General features: G+C 45.2%; 1 protein-coding gene across 1 annotated transcript; it reads left to right on the top strand.

The window, feature by feature from the left end:
• The first annotated feature begins 16,309 nt into the window (after positions 1-16,309).
• Positions 16,310-20,666, top strand: si:ch73-62b13.1 (Carbohydrate sulfotransferase 1-like). Its single transcript, XM_061077161.1, has 3 exons — positions 16,310-16,354; positions 17,785-17,956; positions 19,540-20,666. The coding sequence occupies exons 1-3, from the start codon at positions 16,310-16,312 to the stop codon at positions 20,664-20,666; spliced, it is 1,344 nt and encodes a 447-aa protein (XP_060933144.1).
• Positions 20,667-20,895: the final 229 nt, after the last annotated feature.

The raw sequence follows: 20,895 nt of genomic DNA on the forward strand, positions 1-20,895 counted from the left end.
GAGGAGGGAACAAGCTGGAGGTGGATCCAAAGTGACAGGCAGCAGTGGATACAGTAAAACCAGCTTACTGTACGCAGTGAGAGCAGCACATGGCCCGGGACAGCCAGAGAAGATGACCTCCCGGTGGTGTCTTGAGTTTCTGCTTTGCCTCCAGCTCCTCCACCGGGCCTACAGCGAGGAACCAGAGCCCGTGTTCAGAGCGCAGGGCAGCATTATCGAGATGGGGTACTGCTTCGGAGTGGATTATATTGTTGTTTACAGATCTGGACCGGGGGGAGACAAGCTGCTTGGAAACTCCTCAGACAACAGCACGGCCGTCACACCTCCAGATGACCTGCTGGATCGCGTCCGCCTCAACCACGATAATCAGCTGCTCGGGCTGCAGATCCTCAACCTCACGCACATGGACTCTGGGATTTATCGTAGGGAATGCTGGCAGAACCAGAAACTCAGCAGCCAGCTCACACAGCAGCTCTCTGTGTGCGATGAGGAGGTCGAATCTGAGGAGATCATCGTGAAGGAGGGAGCTGCAGGGGTCGAGCTGCTTTGCAACAGCACTTCCACTGGTCTGGAGGGAAGCTCTGTGCTCTGGTACCATGAAACGTATCCGTCCTTTAAAACCACACTCTTCCTGGACAGCGGCGTGTCACTGGAGCCTGTGGTGGAGGAGATGAAGGGTCTCGTGGAGGTCAGAGACCGAGGGGCCAGTCTTGTGATTGAGAAGAGCTTGGTGAAGAGTTCACAGCACTTTCACTGTCTTGTGATTAAAGGTAAGAAATGTCTCAGTTACCAAGACATGTCCTTACAAGACCACAGCGAGAGCAAGGAAATATTTGTGTCACACGGGGACAGAGTGGTGCTGAAGTGCCCCTCTGAGGGAAAGAACCAGCAATGGGATACGCCACTGGGAAAGATCAACAGCAACAGCACGAGGAACAGTGAGATGTATATATCAGCTGGGGATAGATCACAGGACTTTTCGTTGATAATTCCTTCTGTCACTGACGACCACGTTGGGGATTATTCATGCCTCTCCGCCTCATCTGAGCTGCAGTTTTTGCTGATGCTCTGTCCCAAAGAGAAACCCCAAGAAAAAATGGACTTTGGAGGCAGGAACTTCTCTTTGGAATGCAAAGTTAGCCACAGCGATTCCCAGAGAGTGCTGTGGTACCGCACTGAGACGTCAGGGGAATATCAACTCATCCTTGACTCAGATGACAAGACTGCTCCCGGCCTGGAGGATCTGGAGGGCAGAGTGACTCTGTCTGACAACGGCTCCTCGCTGATCATCTCCGGCGTGCAGATGAACGATGCAGGCGTGTACTGGTGTGTTGTTTTAAAAGGCCCTGAGTTCCTGGATGATGATGATGATTTCACATATGAATATGGCGAGGATGATCCAGATGATGATGATTATAATGAGGTCCATTTCGGGAACAGGTGCATTTTGAAACAGGAGACCATCCTGAGTTTAATCACGCCTGAGACCTCTAATCCGAAGACTAGAAACCTTGATGCCAACCCCGCTGCTGAACCGCCGCCGGCCTCTAACGTGACTGCTATCGCAGCCGGGGCAGGAGTGGCGGCGCTGCTGGTGGTTGGAGCGATTGCTGTAGCCATTGTCATCTGGAAAAAAATGGCAAGATCTCGATCTGAAATAAATAAGGAAAGGGAAATGAAAATGACTGAGGATCCTGGTTGTACTAAGAGCTTAACTGGTGATGAATGTGGCGCTTAACAGCTTTTGTAAAGTAGCTCCGAGGTATTTTATATCCAACCGACATTAACTGTGCGATGAAATATGTCCATAAATCACATCTTTATTGAAATGTTTTCCATTATGAAATGGTTGTTTTTATACTCTCATGTTTAAACCGAATTTCTTTTCTGAGTTCCTGACACCGACACTATATTTGTCGTGTTAAATCTGACAAAATGCAATTTTGCTTTTTAAAACAATCCATGACTGCAAATGTCCAAATTCCATCCTGTCACAAAGTGTCTCTTCAGTTTTAATCACACAGTTCTCGTGAACAGTGCTTCTGACTTATCTGATGGACGGAAAATGACGTACGGCTGTAGGCTGTTATTAAGTGACGACTGAAAACCAGTCAGGCTGCTCAGCTGTCAACAGATTGTTTAATGGCAATAAGGGAGAGCGACAGAGAAAGTACCTAAAGCTCCACTCCCAAAATAATGATATCATCGTACCGTGTTGCACATTAAAGGAATTTGACTGTTAACAGCTCAGGAGATATTTGTTTTACACTTCAGTTCGAAATTGGGTTTCTATATACCTGCCATCATTTGCTCCTTTTTGGTCTCCACCATTTCCTGGAAGACATATCTGCTTCTTTAGCTACAAAACAGTTTGATCGATGCCAACTTGGTTTAATCCTACTTTTTGGCACCTGGTAGGTTGTTAAAGCTTCTTTGCTAGAAACAGCTGAGTGGACAATGAGTGAATCTGTGCCAAAACAAATTTGAAGAAGCCAAAATGTACTGTAAAGCTCAGAGGACCAAAAGGCTGATGCTAAATGTCTGCATTTATCAATACAAGCAAACCCTTCACATTACAAACTATCATTTGATCCAGTGTGAATATAAAGATATTGATTAGTGCAGCTTTGAAGGAGCAGAATGGATTTTACCGGGATGATGGCAGACTATCGTGCAAGAAATTAGCAAAGGATCCTTATTGTAAAATTATATACTGTGTAAATATAATGTATGTATTTAAACTCTCAAATGATCTCCCCTTCTGTAAGCGCTTGTTCTAAATGCTTTATTCCCCAAATCAGGAACCTTGTTGCTGCATGTATATAGATATTTTGATAACCTATAATGATCAAGGGGGGAAAAAGTGCCACCAATACTTAGATCTTTCCAAAAGGCTGAAATGTCCATTTTGAATGTGAAATGCAAGCAAAACAGATAAATACTGGTCATGACACATGTTAAAGTATTTTACATCTGTGTGTGTGGGATCTATACCTGAGGCTGTCTCATCTGACACTATACACATTAACTGCGATATTCAATCAATATGTGCTGTAGCTGAGTTCTGAGCGAGTTAAGCAGCACACTGCTGCAGAGCCAAACGTATCGATCCAATATTGCAGTTTATGTTTGCAAAACACAAAATGGGATATAGAGTATGAAGTGATTATAAGCATTACTGACTCGCTGACTGTGTTCTAATCGATTCTCTTGTGCATTTTATTGTACCCGACAATGTACAGAGGGATGTGCAGTTTATGCTTTAAGAAAATATGAGCGGCTGCCTCAGGGTCTCGTGGTGTCATGCTCAGGAAACTGAAACGCTCCAGGTCTCTTTTGTAACGAGCTCACATGAATTTGAATAAAGGTTTTTAAAGCTGAAAAATGTCTCATCGTCTTCTAATCTGAATTGGATTTGTGCGGCTGGAAGAGCTTGTTACAGACAAGATGTGTTTTTTAAATTCTTGCATTTTGACAAGAGTGTAATTATCCATTTAATTGAACAACGTGTTTAGTGCTGCTACGCAGGTTGTTGAGCTGCTGAAGGTGAGAATGTCCACTGGAAACCTCCCCCCCCCCCCACCTCACTTTGTCCGTGATAACAAGGCGTGGAGAGGCTCCGATTCTCTTCTCACCCCCTGACCTCACTCCACATCAAACATGAATAAGTCACAGTGTCCTGAATTACGCTATTTATGAGTCAGAAATTAAAGGAAAAAGCTAAATATGCCAGAATAAACCGATGCCCATAACAGTCACCTTATGAAACCACATTTCAAATCTGGATCTGCACCAAATTTAACACAGTCATAAAAATCTGTTCCCTAAATAATACCTAACCCCGAACTCTATATCAAGATCCATGAATTATTCTTAAAGGTATCAAGAAAAAGAAAAATGCTCAAAATTGTGGAAAAATCTCCCTCTGATCTGAGTTTGCACCAACATTTTATGAGTTCTTTCCTCATATTCCTCCTAACTAACGAATGGACAGGGGGGTCAAAACATAACAAAACAAATGATTCAGATTTTTCATCAAGACAATAAGAGGAAATATGTGACTTTGAGAGAATTAGCTGCAGACAGACAAAAACAGAGACATCTGCTTTTATATCCCCGGTAAAGACGTCATCAAACAGAGTGTGTTCGACAGCACACATTTGATGCTGGTCTGTTGTCGTACAGGGGAAAGGAAAAAGTGAGGAGAAGCTGAGAATTAAGGACATGATCAGACTGTGTCAGCAGGAACAATCAGTTGACTATCTGCAAGAGAGGGATGTTACAGCAGTGGGGATGTGGTCGGATGAGTCATCCTTCAGCACATTCTCCAGAAGCGAGCGAGTGCATATGTGTGGAGCAACGACAAGGGAGCTTGTGCCGGCCTGAACCCTTGACCTGAGCCTGTTGGCATGGTTTCAGGTCCACTTGTCCCCTTTGACGCCATGACACTGCAAATCAACACATTTTAATTCTAACCTGATGAAAGTGGCCTCTTCCAGGATGACAGTGCCTCCCTCCCACAGGGCACATGTAGTTCCTGGATGGTTTGATAAGGATAAAAATGATGTGGATCTTAAGTTTTGGCCTTCGTAGTCACCAGAAGTGAATTGAACGGGTCTGGGAGAATTTGAACTGACGTGTTGAACCATTTTCTCATTAAAAGACAAAATGATTGAATATCTTTTCAAAGAATAGTTCATTCACTCCTCCAGTAGAATTCTGATGGCTCATCTTACCAGAGTCTGCAGAAACTGCTGCTGATTTAACGCTGTAGGTTGTTCTATCTTGTGTAATTATACGGCCATAAGGTCTTTATTCACTGAGCAGTGAATAATGAATCTTGCACATGCTGCACAGCCGGAGTATAAGAGGAATTTCATAAGGTGTTTCAAATATTTATCAAGCCTTTAGAGTGAGTCACTTGATTTCCATGCTGGTTTTGTGACCTGGAATGTGGCCTGACAATATATCCGTGGAACTAAACAATGAGGAAATAACAGACTGTGTTTCCCTGTCTGAACAAACAATTGAATGCTAAAGAAATAGTGCATTTTGGGAAATACTCTATTTTGCCTTATTACTCACAGTTAAAAGTAAAAACGTATAATACTCTCATACTCTCTCACAGCATGTATGAAGCTTTGCAGGGAGATTGAAAACAGGAGGAAAAGGCTGTGAATTCTAATAACATCTTATGTCGCTTTTGTTTGATCCAGACAAGAATCCACATGTTAAAATTATTTTGGGGGGGTTTCGGGTTGGATGTGACTGCTAACTGTCCACATAGTATACAATATAACAGTATACATTATACAATACCTTACTGAAAATAAATAACATAACATAAACTCACTTGTGGAATGACAGTGAATACATGTCCCGGTAGTGAAAGTAGCTTCAAATATTTATCAAGCCTTTAGAGTGAGTCACTTGATTTCTATGCTGGTTTTGTGACCCGGAATGTGGCCTGACAATATATCCGTGGAACTAAACAATGAGGAAATAACAGACTGTGTTTCCCTGTCTGAACAAACAATTGAATGCTAAAGAAATAGTGCATTTTGGGAAATACGCTATTTTGCCTTATTACTCATAGTTAAAAGTAAAAACTAATAATACTCTCATGTCTGTACAGCAGGTATGAAGCTTTGCAGGGAGATTGGAAACAGGAGGAGAAGGCTGTGAATACTAATAACATCTTATGTCGCTTTTGTTTGATCCGGACAAGAATCCACATGTTAAAAGTATTTCGGGGGGTTTCGAGTTCGGGTTGGATGTGATCGCTAACTGTCCACATACAATATAACAGTATACATTATACAATACCTTATGGAAAATAAATAACATAACATAAACTCACTTCCAGAATGATAGTGAATAAATGTCCCAGTAGAGACTTTGCCGCTGCCTCCACCATCTTGAATCAACCACACGGCTTCTGATGGTGTTTCTATGGTGCAGCATTACCTCTGACTTGCCAGGTCACAGTCTGCATTCCTGCACATCTTCCACAGAGGCAGCAACAAGCTGCAATATTCATGAGAGGATTGGATTCACTTCTAATGCATATTTACTAAATACTGATTTTTCCGTGCCTTCAGATTTTTGCCCCCCCCGGGCTGCAACATCAGCCACAAACAATTGTTCTCAGTGTCCCTGCTTTAAAAAGACATGTTTACATTTATCATTTTTATTTCCAGAGTTGTCGTTGCTCAACATTTTCACACTATGAGCTAAGAAAAAAAAGCAGAAAATACATCTTTAGTGATGTTTGATGATGCGAGGGCCATTAGGCAGCACGGTGGATTTATGAAGCTATTCCATCATGTAAAACAATCGGGAGATGTTGTGCTTCAGCAGTATTTTCAGCTGCCAGATTCCATCACTCCCACACACTTAACCTTTGGAGCCCTGATAAATATTTATGTACAGTGCCAGTGCATCCTAAGAGGAAATATGGCTTCCGTTAGGAAATATTTGCTCAGCTGCTACAAATAAAACATTAAATCATACTCCATCTTTGTTTTTAAATTGATGCCGAGCCAATATCTGATATGGAAGCTGTTTCAAACGGATGAGGCAGAAGACAGAAGATCAAATTCTAAACTGATTTTTTCTCTTTAGCTAATGTTATTTGTCATTTTTCTTTTTTTATTTCTTTAAAGCTGATGAATAAAAAAAAAAGATAATTTAGACGTCCTTTACAAATCATGTCCTTTCCTGAATTCCCCTCTTTGTGTGTTGTCTCCTTTCACAACCCTGAGATGAAGCACTTTTATTAAAAAGGCATTCAAAGTGTTAAAAACCGACCAATTGTATGAATAGCATTACATCTGTGGAGAAGAGATTTGAATTAAATATGAATTTGAGAAAGAATTTTGGTTTTTCTGCCCACGATTTATTGTCATGAATTCTCTAAGGACGGGGCAACCAATGTGGGGTTAGAGTTGGAAGAAAATTTTCAATACTAAATCAGGGATGTTAACAATATTTGTTTCTACACGTGAAGCACGCATGAATCAGATGAGTACAAAAGAAGAAAGGAAGGAGGAAGCAAAGAAGCTTTTCCATATTTTCCATTTAGCTCCAAACAGCCGGCTCCTCTTCATTCGGATTGATTGATGGAGACACAGATGTGGAAGAGGAGCAGCTGTTACTCTCAGGTGTAATTAAGAAAGGGCTCGGTCACAGCCCCGAGTGGCCCCAGGAGGGCCGACAGGGCGCCGAACAATCAGAGCGCCTCGGAGAACACCGGGATCCAGCAGCAGGCTTCTTTCGGCTTATTACGGCGAGAGACTTTAAATGGATCTGCTTAATTGTCGAGGCATCTCTCAGACCATCTGTGTTGTGTGGGAGGGCGTGTTTGAGCTGCAAGTGCATGTCTGTGTCGGCCCGAGCTGCACGCGGGTTCAAGTTTAACCAAACTGAGGCGAAGAAAAAGTTACGGAAATAATCAATGAAATCAGGCAGGAAATTGTGTTTCACTCAAGTTGTTCCTCAGAGTCTCCCGTGTTCACTTGGGCTCGCGCAACTTCTGCAGAACACACGTGTGACCAGACTTCCAATTTGAAGATTATCTGAAGTTTTTTCTCTCTCTCTCTCTCTCTCTAACGCTGACACACGCACACACACACACACACAAAGGTCCTTCTTCTCGCGCCCATGCCACAATCAGAATCACAGAGAGTGGATGTCAGCACACTCCCTCTCTCTGTGCGATCAGGCGGCCGTGCTCGGTGGAATCAGCTCGTCTGCTGCATGCTCCCTGGCGGCTGCGGGGCTGAGCCTGCCGAGGCCCAATCTGCTGTAATTTGCCAGGCCTATTACTCCCACAAATGTGATGGCTGTGCGCCCTGTGAGTGTGAAGCAGTTGGTGGGGATAAAGAGCTAGAAGGACTGAAAGAGAGAGAGAGAGAGAGAGAGAGAGAGAGAGAGAGAGAGAGAGAGAGAGAGAGTGAGAGAGAGTGAGAGAGAGAGAGAGACACTCACTGTTGCTGCCGTCTAGCCACAGTGTCTGAGAGCATGCGATGTGTTCTGCTAATGGCACCAATTATGCACCAGAGAGCTCCGCTGTTAGAGTGAAGGTGCAAGGGGATGAAACAGTGGCAGCAGGAGGCCTCTGGGTAAAAAACAACAGCAACAAACAAAATGTTAGAGACAAGCCACTTGGGGCTTTTTCTCCACTAATAGCAGTCTGCTCACTCTACACCCCGACATGTGGAGGTGTCTGGTCGGATCGCAGCCATGCAGGGATTTATGTCTGTTATTTTCAGAGGGCCACTCCAAGCGAGACTGGGACCAATCAAATGCTCCCAATAAAAACCCGGCTTCCCTCCGGACTTCCCGTCCAGCAGATTTGATTTGAAGTCGACAACGTGGAATCCAGAGGGCGTGAGGCGGAGACGCTGTGATACTCCATAAAACTTCAGCTCCCCTGTGTGATGAAACCGTCGGAGAACAGAAGGAGCATCGCAAATACTCGCTCTGGTTTTTAATTCCCTGCTCATTTTTGTGACGTTTACAAGCAGAATTTAGTTTATCCGCCTTTTTATTAGTCGGTGGGATGTATCATGAGGGAAACATTTTGTGAAGAGGAGCAAAAAGAGCTATCAACCGGTTGGACCAGAAAATGCCTCATTATGTAATTGCTTCTTTCTGGTATGTAAGAAGCAGAAAAGGAGTCCTCTGTGGAAGTCCTGATGGAGGCCAGGAGGAAAGTTAAAAACCAGGCAAAAGTTTTAATTTCATTGAAGAGAGACCTGCATGTTTATAGCAGACAATTACAAGTCTTTTTTGTTTTTCTGTAGGCGGCAGGGATCCCCGACGCAAGCCGAGCCGACATGTTTGCTCATGTGCAGAGTCTGTTGGATAAAAGCCGAAATAAGAAATCTCAGCCGACAGGAGGGTGAAAATGAGACCATCTATATTCAAGAGATCTCTCGTTCAAAAACAATCAGGCCGACGTGCGTCGCGAGGCGGCACAGCCACACCCATGTCGCCCAGATGGAGTGTGTAAACTTTCTCGCTCCCCCCTCCTCCCCCACACTCTTCCTTCCCCTCATCATCCCCCGTGTCACTCAGCGGATCTCTCCCATCCTGCCAGCAGTGAAGCACCTCACTGCCGGTCCTGTCCCAAATTTAATAAATGGAGCCACGCGAAATTGGCAAGCCGGGTGGGAACAAGGCGGCGGAGTAAATGTTAGCTGAGAGCTTTGGTTTGTGGAAATGGTCGGATGAAGTTTTCGCCGAAAGCCGACGGGTGAGACACCAGGCGGTGGAGAGGCGAGTCGGGTCAGGAGTTCTGTGAGCTTCAGGATAACAAGCAATCAAACCCAATTAGAAACTGAGTCTAATTGGGGTCGGATCCACAGAATTCAATCATGACCCCCCCATTACGAGTCAGAACATATTAGGGGGGAAAAACATTGGGGAAAGAAGCCTGGTCATTGAGCTAAGCTAACGCCATTAGCTCATGTTTCGTTAAATTGTTTTATATTCGTTCTGGTTACTTTTGGTTTCACATTGTAATTCATGTAGCAAACTACAGAATTTAGTTTGACGTACATCCGTCCACTCGCCATCGCCTACATTGGCTGTGTCTGCCTATACATGACACTGATTGGTTTGTAGACGAGGCGTGTGTCTGACCTTAGCGTGATGTCAATTTGTCAGGTGGTCTGACAGGAGAAAATGAAAGAACTATGCCCCAAGCATCTCCAGCCTCAGGTGCAGAACTAGATTGAATGCACCAAATTAACGTCCTTGCTGGACCAAACAACGTAGATGTGATATTCAGGATCCATGCCCCAATGCGCCCTGTGCTTAATTGTCTGTTTAACACTAAATGGGACCATCTTGCTTTATTGAAGAAGACTTGAAAATTTAGACTGAGACCATAGAAACTGACTTCTGTAGAAACTGACTTCTTTTTGTTGAGTTGCCCTCTGCTGGTCATTTGAGGGGTTACAGGTGTCAGGCACTTCCTCGTTGGCTTCACTTTCTGGACCCACGCTCGACATCTTCCATGGATCTTTTCACCTTTGGACAGAGCGAAGCTGTTCCCCCTGTTTTCAGTGTTTTTCCTCAGCTACGAGCTAAACGCCTCCTTCCTCTAGCTTCGTATTAAACTCTTCGTGAGGGATGTATCAATCTTCTGACCAAACTCTCAACGAGAAAGGAAATTAGCGCATTTTCCAAACTGTCAAACTCTTGCATTAGATTAAGTAACTGCTATTACTGAACGAGCAACAATAAGTGCGGAGAAGTTCTCAGAAGTTGCCTGTGCAATACCACTGAGCAATAGACCAAGTGTGTCTGGGTGGTTGTTTGCTGAATTAAATTTAGCTGTCTCTGCTGGCATACCAGTGGGTGAAATGAGATTTCTTTTCACCTGTTTATTGCACTTATAGCGAGGGAGGGTTGAAAAAAGCCTCTTGCCTTTCTTCCCTCTCACTCCCTCAATTGAGATGTAGTATATAGAAACAGTGGCTTTCCTCCACAGGCAAAAATTCCTCCCTCAGATAACTTTTGCGAGACGTGCTTTCCCTCGTGACAAGCTGACTGACGGATTGCGTCTTTACAAGAGAAATGGAAGGTGTAGAAGTTGCCAAACGAGGTATACAGTGACAAGGTTATTCAAAAACAGGAGGGAACGTTTCCATCCACGTTGTGATAAAAGACTGCTGTCATGTTACAGATCAGATATGGGGAGGATCACTGAGATATGGGGAAGAAAGCGTTCGGAATGACGATGCATTTGTTACGAGCCTGATGGTTCTGGGTAAACAACAGAGGGAGGCGCTGAATCCCTCACACGTTTGATTCTGTGCTCTTTGCATTTGTGCGTGGTGGAGGAACAAGTGTGGGTAAAGCTAAACAGGGAGGCCCTCGGAGGACTCGGTTTCCGCTCTCTGAAAATTCCACTTTTTCTTATTGCCTGTTTCCAACCTCACCAAGAAGGTGTGGGGGCGTTTGGCTCCCCAGAGCCGGGGAATCGATGCTGTGGGCGGGTGGAGCGAAGGCTCGGCGCAGGGAGGCGTGGAGCACAGGACGCTCTTGAATCACTCACCGGGAGTTCTTGGCACCTTACTGTCGTTTGTGGGATAAAGCCTTTTGCTGGTATTGTCCCTCAGTGCCTCTTTTGAATTTGTGTATTCTGCTGTAGCCAACACTGCCCAAGTTTAAACACAAGTTAAGCCATTCTGCTCAAAAACAATGCTTACACCCCCTAGCTTCTGGCTTTTGTCTTCGCGCTAATTTCGTCTTCATCTTCATTATTTTAACAGTCTAGACGCTGATGATGCACTTTTGCTGGGAGACGATATTCCAAACGATGAATGTCCGGGCATTGGTGCGAAAAATCGTGTGTGTGGGTTTTTTTTACATATTTTTAGCAATTTTAGTTTTGTATCGTGCAAGACACAACAATCAAGAGACAGAAATTGAGAGATCGTCTCTACCTTTTACACCAAAATTAGGGAGTATACACAGTTTATTTAAACGTAGGTAAAACTGCTTTCTGTCAGTTTACCTTTCTGTCGTTTTGCCCCAGGTGAGTTATGTTCAACATCCCGAACGTGCCAACAACTGAGGCGCTCTCTCACCTCGCTATCAAGATAAGCAAGTTCACCTGGGTGTCACGTTTCCAATCACTGCTCCTCAAAACCGCCTGATGGCTGCCAAGTCGACAATCAAGTCCATTCACATTGCAGACAAAAGATGATATGATAGTGGGTGTTTCGTGGAAAAGGGATTCCGCTTCAGGCGAATTTGTGACCTTAAAAAAGAATAACAGAGAGTCAAACTCCTCTTGAAACGCGGCAGGGGTCAACTGCCTTTTTTAGCGGGTTTATTCCTGTTTGAAAAATTCTTGCGTATACCTGCTCATGATGGTGGGAAAGAGGTTTTAGCTAGCTGGGACGACTAATGCCACACTGGAGCTACACAACAGCATCTCAGGTCTGGATGAGCTGCTGCTGCCACATTATTTCACCAATCTCTCAAGTGAATCTCAGAGAGGACACTCTTTTAGCCGGCGTCACTCTGCCTCAGGGGATGGAGGGTGGCTGGGGGGGGGGGATGAATTCCGTTCCCATTCCCAGGAGTAATGCAGCTGTCAGTGGGTAAAACTGACCCCACGGTAACCCCCGAGGGGGCAATGATATGGCACACATCCCTCCTCACCGGGGGAGTCATCTGCGAGGAAGGGGTGACAGCAGCCATCCTCGGTGGAATGAGCCGAGGTAGAGGTCAGTGTGTGTTGCTGTAATCTCAGGGGACGAGTGTGTGGTTGTGTGTGTGTGTGTGTGTGTGTGTGTGTGTGTGTGTGTGTGCCTGTGCAGAGCCCCATTTGAAGGTATATGGAGAGACTCCCTGCAGGGACAGTGACAGAGGAGGAGGCTGGTGGGCTCGTGGTGGGATGCTGAGATGATTGTTGATGCCTGGATGGAGCTGGTGACACACACACACACACACACACACACACACACACACACACACACACACCCGCATGAATCACAGGGCATCTCTCGGCTCCTCTGCCGCGTCTGCAAGCAAATCAAATAAGTGACGGCAACAGAAATCTAGGTCCTGGTTTTTATTTACTGCCCCTGTGCAGATCACATGCATTACCCATACGTAATCAAAAAACACACACGTACCCCCTGTGGCGTGAACGCGTAACGCACGGCCAGCCAATCTTTCGCATCCAATCTGGAGTGTGGGCTCCGGCAGCCTGGTGGTCTCAGGGGGGGCTGATGCCTCCTCCTCACCCAGCCTCCACGGCGCATCTCCAGCCCTGAGAGCTCGGATCCCTCCGCCTCACCGACGAGCGCACACAAACTTTTACACATGCAGGCTGGAGGAGCGGAGCCGCCGGAGGAATCCTGCAGCTGATGCACAGCGTTCATGGTGAGAGGCAGGATTTCCCCTTTGATTGTTATCATCTTGATTTTTCGTTTTTACGCGCAGCGAGTCGCAGCTGAACTGAAGTGGGATCTGACGAGGAGGCGATTGTGAATATACCTGTTAATTCTCTTTATAGCGACTTATAGAGTCTCAGAACCTGCATGTATACTATATGGACTCAGTTTTCTATTTGAGTTTATTTCATCCTTATAACGTATTCATTACAACCACACAGCAGGTGCTTATTCAATTAGATTTTCGTAGAAAACGGTTGTTTTTATATTTGTATCCAATCATTGCTTCATTAGTATCGATGGTTTAGTTACACCTTGCAAAAGTTGCAGCTCCCTCACTCATCCACCTTCTACAATATGAACATGTTATACCTGAATGTCATCATCACTTCACTTTGCATCATCTTTTCCAATTCATTCATCTTTCATTTTAGACTTAAACAACGGTGTGTGTGTGTGTGTGTGTGTGTGTGTGTGTGTGTGTGTGTGTGTGGTCCAGGTGTTACTCATGTTGTTTGGATCTAAATCTGTTTACATTGTGACATTATGCAGACAAAAAGCAAGTCCCCATAATGTAAATCATTGCAGTTTAAGGTGAAGACACGTTTTTAAGGTTATTTGTAGGTTTAGACTGGGCTTAGGTTATGGTTAGGTTAAGGTTAAGGGTAAGGTTAAGGGCTGGGGACTGTGATTAAGGCTGTCTCCAGGAAATCAATGTAATGCCCTGATGTCATGGAGACACAAATGTTTGTGTGTGTGTGTGTGTGTGTGTGTGTGTGTGTGTGTGTGTGTGTGTGTCTGTGTGTGTGCTCCGTGTTACTTAACTAAACAGTTAAAACAAAACTCACAGTCGCAATCCTATGAAATAAATATATATTCTCCAACGGACAAGATCAGATCAGTTAGGGTGAAGCATTGACCCGTCTCTTCATTTTTTCCTTCCTCTGCTCTCAGGGCTGTGTGTGTGTGTGTGTGTGTGTGTGTGTGTGTTTGTGTTTGTGTGTGTGTGTGTGTGTGTGTGTGTGTGTGTGTGTGTGTGTGTGTGTGTGTGTGTGTGTGTGTGTGTGTGTGTGTGTGTGTGTGTGTGTGTGTGTGTGTTTGTGTGTTCTGGAGGAATCATGTAGGACGAGATTCATCTTCTCCGCTATCATAGGAGCTCCTCGTGTAGCCCCGGGGTCAGATGCAGCTCCTCTGCACGCTGCAGCGCTCTGCTGCTCTGCTCTCAGCCTGTGGCACTGTGTGTGTTTGTGTGTGTCTGTCTGTCTGTGTGTGTGTTGGTTCAGAGAGAGAAAAAGAAGCGAGGACAGAAGACTCCTCCCGTTGCTACTGTTGCTCAACTCTTTGTGTTTTTGCAGGATTGATCATCAGACTTTGCCAACAAACAGCTTCCCTCCGAGGATCAGCGAACACGCCGAGGTGTCTTAATAGAAAAATCTTTGGCTGTGTCACATCCCTCTGTCACTTCCATCCCAAATCCCTCAGTCCCTCTCTCATCACTAACTTCATTTGTTGCCTTTCTTTTCCACTGAGGCACATTGCCTTTCCTGCACCCTGCACAAATGTCATTACCTCCAACACTTTTGCTGCTAGCTGTTTTATCTCAGCAGCAGCGATTCCTGTGCTCGCTGAATTTACAACTCAAACCTTCCAGAGGAGCATGCACCGCACAGCGTAATCTTCTCTTGATCCGGTCCCCGAGGCTTTTATCCCCTCTAAGCGTTGTTATTGTTTGAGGGATCCAAAAGCTGAGGCCATCTGAAGCCTGCACTCCCCTTCCAGCTGTTGACATAGCGTGTTTCACTCCTGCTGTGAATCCCGGTGTGGGGACGACTTATGAGCCGGAGACAAAGGAGGACTTGCAAATCAAATTGGTTTAATCCATTGAAGCATCTGTTTCCATTCTCCAGAGGGCGGCAGTGTGCTCAGCAGAGCTTTCTGATCACGACTGGAAAGGAAAACAAAACCATGTGACGTGGATTGGTCAGCCAGCTGTGCGGGGAGCATGCATGCAGAACTGTCAGACTACATCCTCTGTGATTTTGTTTGGAAACACATCAACACTTCCACGGATTTACACCTGATGTCTTCACTGCCTGGAAACACTGCTTTAGTTTGAAAAGTTCAGGGCTGTATTTCAGTGGACGGGCAGAAACGTAGACACACTCAACTGCTTGATTGTCTTTTCCGTCAGGACATAGCCTTTGCTGATTCATCAGGTTCCCTTTAACATGTCCCTCTGCCCGGAAAATACAACCATCAGAGATAATCAATAACAAGCAACGATGACTCAGGATTTTACTTCACGTCATTGCTGCCTCTTTTTTTTAGCCCTTTAGCTTTTTCTGCAAATTAAGATTAAGATACATTTATTTATCCCACACACATGCACACTCATGCAAGGAGGGAAATTTAACCTCTGCTTTTAACCCATCTGGTGCAGGACACACAGAGCAGTGGGCAGCCCATGTACGGCGCCCGGGGAGCAGATGTTAGGGGAGTAAGGTGCCTTGCTCAGGGGCACTAGACAGGGTAGGGAGAATCCTCTTGGATTTTTGTTTTTGTTGTTTCTCCGTGGAGTCGAACCAGAGACGAACCAGAGACCTTTTCTGCCCATAGTCCAAGTTTCTGCCACTAGTCCACCGCCTCTCCTCACAAATGGCAACCAAACGTCTCATGTGCTCAACAGCAGGTGCATGCCCAGTGTTTGAGAGTGGTCACTTGATATGTATGTATGTATGTATGTCTGCCAATATCAAAAAAAACTAAATTGTGTGAATGCAACCTCAAATCGACATAATCCTTTTCACCAGAAAATAATTCATGGATCTTGATGGAATAAATCAGGCACATGTAGGCGACTGATATCTGATATAAGTGTTGGTGGAGCTTGAGTGAATTGAAGGCGACTGTTGGGCTTTGCCCGGGTTATGCGCTCGACTGAGTGACAGTCGAGTTCTCAGTCGTGATAAGAAGCTCGGTCAGAGTTTATTATTTTCTGCTGTCACTCACATTTCTCTGCCTTTTCCTTTTGTCTCTCGTGTCCTTCACCAGCCACACATGCAGAACAAGCATCTTTTGAAGAGTCTCTGAATCGAAACACAAACAGTTCCCTGTCCTCGTTTTTTGTCATCCTGCCTGAAACCACCAATTTCAAACACACAAAGTTTGTACCCCCCCCCCAGATGAGTTCATTATGTGATCAGTGTTTCAGCCACACTCAAACAGAATTGCTCATGATGTAAGCCCAGCTCATTCTACCCTCTCACCCGTGGAGTAAACGTCTTTGGTGTTGTACCGTTAGTGAATAATTGAACATCAAAAGCTGATCTGAGCTCAGTGTGACGCATTCCTGAGGATGTGAGTCTGCCAGGGACACATAGACATCATTAATGAACAAGACGCCGACTGGAGCGAGGCGGAGTGACAGAAAGAGGGTGAGGAAGCAAACGGGAAGGCAATATTTATTTTTCTCAGTAACGTGATGTATATATTTACCTGTGGGTTTGATGGTGATTGCCTCCGTGCAGCCACTTTGAGTGATGGACAGACGGTGTGCGCCCGGGGATCTCATGTGATTACCGTCCATCAGTTTGGCGAATAGGGACAAATGCGTGGCAGCACCTATTTTTCCCCCCTCTAAATCCATTATTACTAGAATCACATTTCCCTCTCATGCCCAGTGGCAAAGAACTCCGAAGTGAACAGAGGAAACTTTGCCGCTCATCTATGTGAAGACATCTATATTTATCTGGGTATGCAGCTCTCTGCTAGAGGCTAATTACCCAGAAGAAAGGAAAGCAAAAATGAAATGCAATTATGCAACTGTGTGTGAGCGCGGTGTCCTGACTAGTGGAGCTACTGTAGATGGGGACATTACTGCTGCCATTCTCCGCCTAAGGTCAGAGCATTGAGTCGTGTTTTAGTGCTGGAACATTGCAAACCTTCAAACTCTTTATACAGAGAATTGAAGCTCCTCATGTTAGAAAAAGCAAACGGTGTTGTCTGTTTACTCTCCTTGCAAAAAGAGCAACCTTTCCTGGAGTCTGTATTTTGTTATGAAAGAGTTTATGAGGAAGAGTCTGACATGTTGCTTATTTTAACGCAAACAGGACGGAACAGATTGCCAAAACTTATATAAAATGTATAAAGATCCTTTCATGTAGGTTTTGTAGGTCGAAGTGTTAAGATATGATATTAAGATAAATAAGATAAATTAAGACTTTATTTATCCAGAAAGAAACTATTGTGCTAGTTTGCACCATGAAGTAGAATAGAATACAGTAAAAAAAAAATACTCTTAAGAATTGTGTCTAAAATACAAGTTAAGATAAAGATAAAGGTAAAAGTAAAAGTATAATATAAGTATAAATGTAACGTTAATTAAATTAAATTAAGTGTATAGAGAGTAATGCAGAACCATTGTATTGAAATAAAATATTGCATATGATATTGAATTAATGTGATAATGAACCAAACAGTGATGTTACACATACTGCATGTGAATGGTGCTGTTGGGTTAGCGTTGAGCGGCATCAATCTTTCTATTCAACTCTCGGCGACAAGGAAAATTATGAACTATTTATTTTATTCTCTCAAATTATTATTTTACTTCACTTGAAAATCCTGCCACACAAATTGAAGGACGAAGTTGTTGAATGTTGATGGAACAAGTCAACGACAAATACTTCACTTTCAGTTGTTGACGCAGCCCAGAACAAAAACAGCTCCAGTAGGAGCATCTCATTGGATTTCAGTATCAGGCTGCAGGCGTTAGACGATTGGAAGCTGCACTTGTATGAATCTGAAAGAAAAAAAAAAGCATTAAAATGAAATCTCATAGTGTGTCTCTGTGCCTTCCTGGCAGCGTGAAGGATGTAGAGCCAGAGGGGGGTGCAGGATGGAGTGTTCCTGGAAGACGGTGCTGCTGCTGGTGTGCGCCTCTCTGGGGGTCCAGTACACGGCCATCCGCACGCTGAGGGACTCGCTGGCTGGACCCTGCCAGGGAGCTTACCGCTGTCAGACCAGACATCTCAGAGGTACACTCCAAACACCGGATCATCCCACACGCTGTACCGGCTCGCAACAACAGAGCATGTAGTGCTGCAGCTATGGATATATGGGCACTCATGTTTAATGCAACGATGATATAAATAATGAAAAATCCACTTGTTTTGTTACAGAATTTAGTTCTTCATGGATTTTCTTCACCCATCTTTATTCAGGAGTGTTCCCCCTCAGTAGCCAGAGCAGGACTTATTGATCTCACCTCAGGATTTTGTAATGCTCTCACTCAAAACCCTGCCCTTGCACTCGAATAACCCCTGCTTGTGCTCAGCTGCAGCTCCGCTCCTCGTGCAAACTCTGATTCCGTGTGCGTTTGAAATGTCTGCACTTGCATTTCTCCTCCGCCTTCTGATGTTTCCTTCTGCTGTTGGATGATGAATGAACCGGCCCCGCCCTTGTTTTGGCTACTTTAGCCGTTGACGCACTGCAAATTGAGAAAACACATGAAATTTCACATGCTGTTTCGTAAAATATAGAGGGTAAGAAACAGGGCGGCATTTATCTTGTGTGTTCCTGTAGCGTAAATTACTTGAGATCCTTAACTTTTCCGCTCATGGTTTACCAGGGATCTACTGGATTCCTGCGGCATAAAGGTGTTGTCGTTTCTTCAAGGACATCGAAGGGAAGCCAGTGTTATAATAAAGCGAATAAATCTGCATGAACCGGCTTAAAGTAAAACACGTACAGGAGTGGACGTTCCAAGTGGGAACAGAAGCAGCGTGAGAACATCTAAGCACAAGCTGGGGCTATTTGAGTGCAAGCGCAGGGTTTTGAGTGAAAGCACTGCTCTCAAACTGAACAAAACATTCTCTTTTATAAAAATAGGACAACAAACTATAGCTCTTCAGCACTGGCTGAGGGCGCTAACAGACACAATCGACACTTGATTGTTAATATTAACTAAGAAAATCATTACAGACAGAAACAGAGTCAGGAATCGAGCGGCTGCAGTACGCTGTGGCTGAAAAAAGCAAAGCGGTGCATTAAATGAGGGAATTCCCCAGAAGTTGCGAGGACGGAGAAATGAAATATGTGTGATCCGTTTTACAATTACCCTCCAATTTATCTCCATTAATCCCCTCTCATAGCACAGCTGCAGCTTCGCCGGCGCCGGGCTCCCGTGTACAAAAGCAACATCCCCTTTGCAATCAACTCCTCATCAGCAGTAATTACACGTTAGCTATTTGCACTATATTTAGAGATCCTCCATTTCATAAACCCCCCCGATAACCACCAGCAGACAAGCAACTTACTCATGCATGTTTACCCTCTGAATAATTCAAAGCTTATTGGCTTGATTCAGGAGTTTACTTTCTCCTGGAGCCATGACAGAAAAACAGGATTTTCTTTCACTTTTATCCGATGGAATAACTCGACTTTTAACAGATTTTAAAACTGGCAAACAGATCAAATGTGTTTTAAAAAGCTGTCAGTGAATTTTGATCCTCACTCCTTTGACTGGCTGTGCATGTGCCTTTTGCCTTTTGTGACAAATACACAATATATCTGGCATCAGTTTGAGTCCAACACGTAAACTTTCTTTTCCCTCTTCCAGACTCCAGATGGAGAGCGCTGTGTGACGACAGTTGGATTCCCGTGGCGTTGCCTCGGAAACACATCCTTCTGTTTGCCACCACGCGCAGCGGCTCGTCCTTCACCGGCCAGCTCCTCAACCAGCACCCGGGGGTCTTCTACGTGTTCGAGCCTCTCTACCACGTCCAGCAGGCCTTCACTAATTCCAGCAGCAGGCTGCGTCGCACCCTGGACCGCCGGGCCCTGCTGGGAGCGTACAGGGACCTCCTCCTCAATCTCTACACATGTGACCTTCACTTCGTAGAGAATTACATCCGCCCGGAGCCCCAGGACCACGCCACAAACCTCTTCTTCCGCCGAAGCTCCAGCCACGCCCTCTGTTCCCCTCCCGTGTGCCTGGAAGGAGGAGATTCGGGGGTGCCTGAGCAGCCTGATGAAACCTGGTGTCCCAAGAAGTGTGGGGCCTTAAACCTCACTTTAGCTTCGATGTCGTGTCTGTCAAGAGGACACGTAGCCATAAAGACTGTGCGGGTCCCCGAGGTGGGGGATCTGCGGACCCTGACTGAAGATCCGCGCCTGGACCTGAAGATAATCCACCTGGTGCGGGACCCCAGAGCCATCCTGGCCTCCCGCATGATGGCGTTTGCAGATCAGTTCCGCGCTTGGAAAATATGGAACGCGACCGGACGGCAACCTCGATACGTGGACCTGTCGCAGATCACCAGCACCTGCAAGGACATGGTGGCCTCTGCAGAAACCGGCCTGCAGAGACCAGCCTGGCTGCGGGGACGCTACTTACTAGTGCGGTACGAGGACCTGGCGTTCAGACCCAAGGACAAGGCCGCAGAGATCTACAGGTTTGCGGGACTGGAGATGGAGGACAGGGTGAACATGTGGATTGCAAGGAACACCAACAGCAACGTGTCCTCCCCGTCCGACTGGAGCTACAGGTACTCCACCGCCAGAGACTCCAGAGCCACAGCGGAGAGCTGGAGGCTGCGGCTCGGCTTCGACATCGTGAGGACGGTGCAGAATCTGTGCAACGACACCTTGGCCCTGCTGGGATACCGGCGGGTTCACTCCTTAGCAGAACTCAGAAACTTGTCCCACAGTTTAGTGGAGCACAGGACTTTTCACCCAGTCACATGATGGATGTGGTTCAAGGTTTACAAAAATCATGCTGTTTATGTATTTATTCCATCATTCTATTTATTTATTTATCTATTTATTTGATTTATTCATCAAGTTATTTATTCATTTTTCTTCTGCACTTTGCCGATAGAATGACAGTTTTGCTTATTTTGGTTTTGCTGAAGACATTAAAAGTGCCAAATTTCAATTGTGTGTGTGGTGCTGATTCAGAATAAAATCAACGGTT

This window comes from Limanda limanda, chromosome 8 (genome assembly GCF_963576545.1).
Source record: "Limanda limanda chromosome 8, fLimLim1.1, whole genome shotgun sequence".
Lineage (NCBI taxonomy): Eukaryota > Metazoa > Chordata > Actinopteri > Pleuronectiformes > Pleuronectidae > Limanda > Limanda limanda.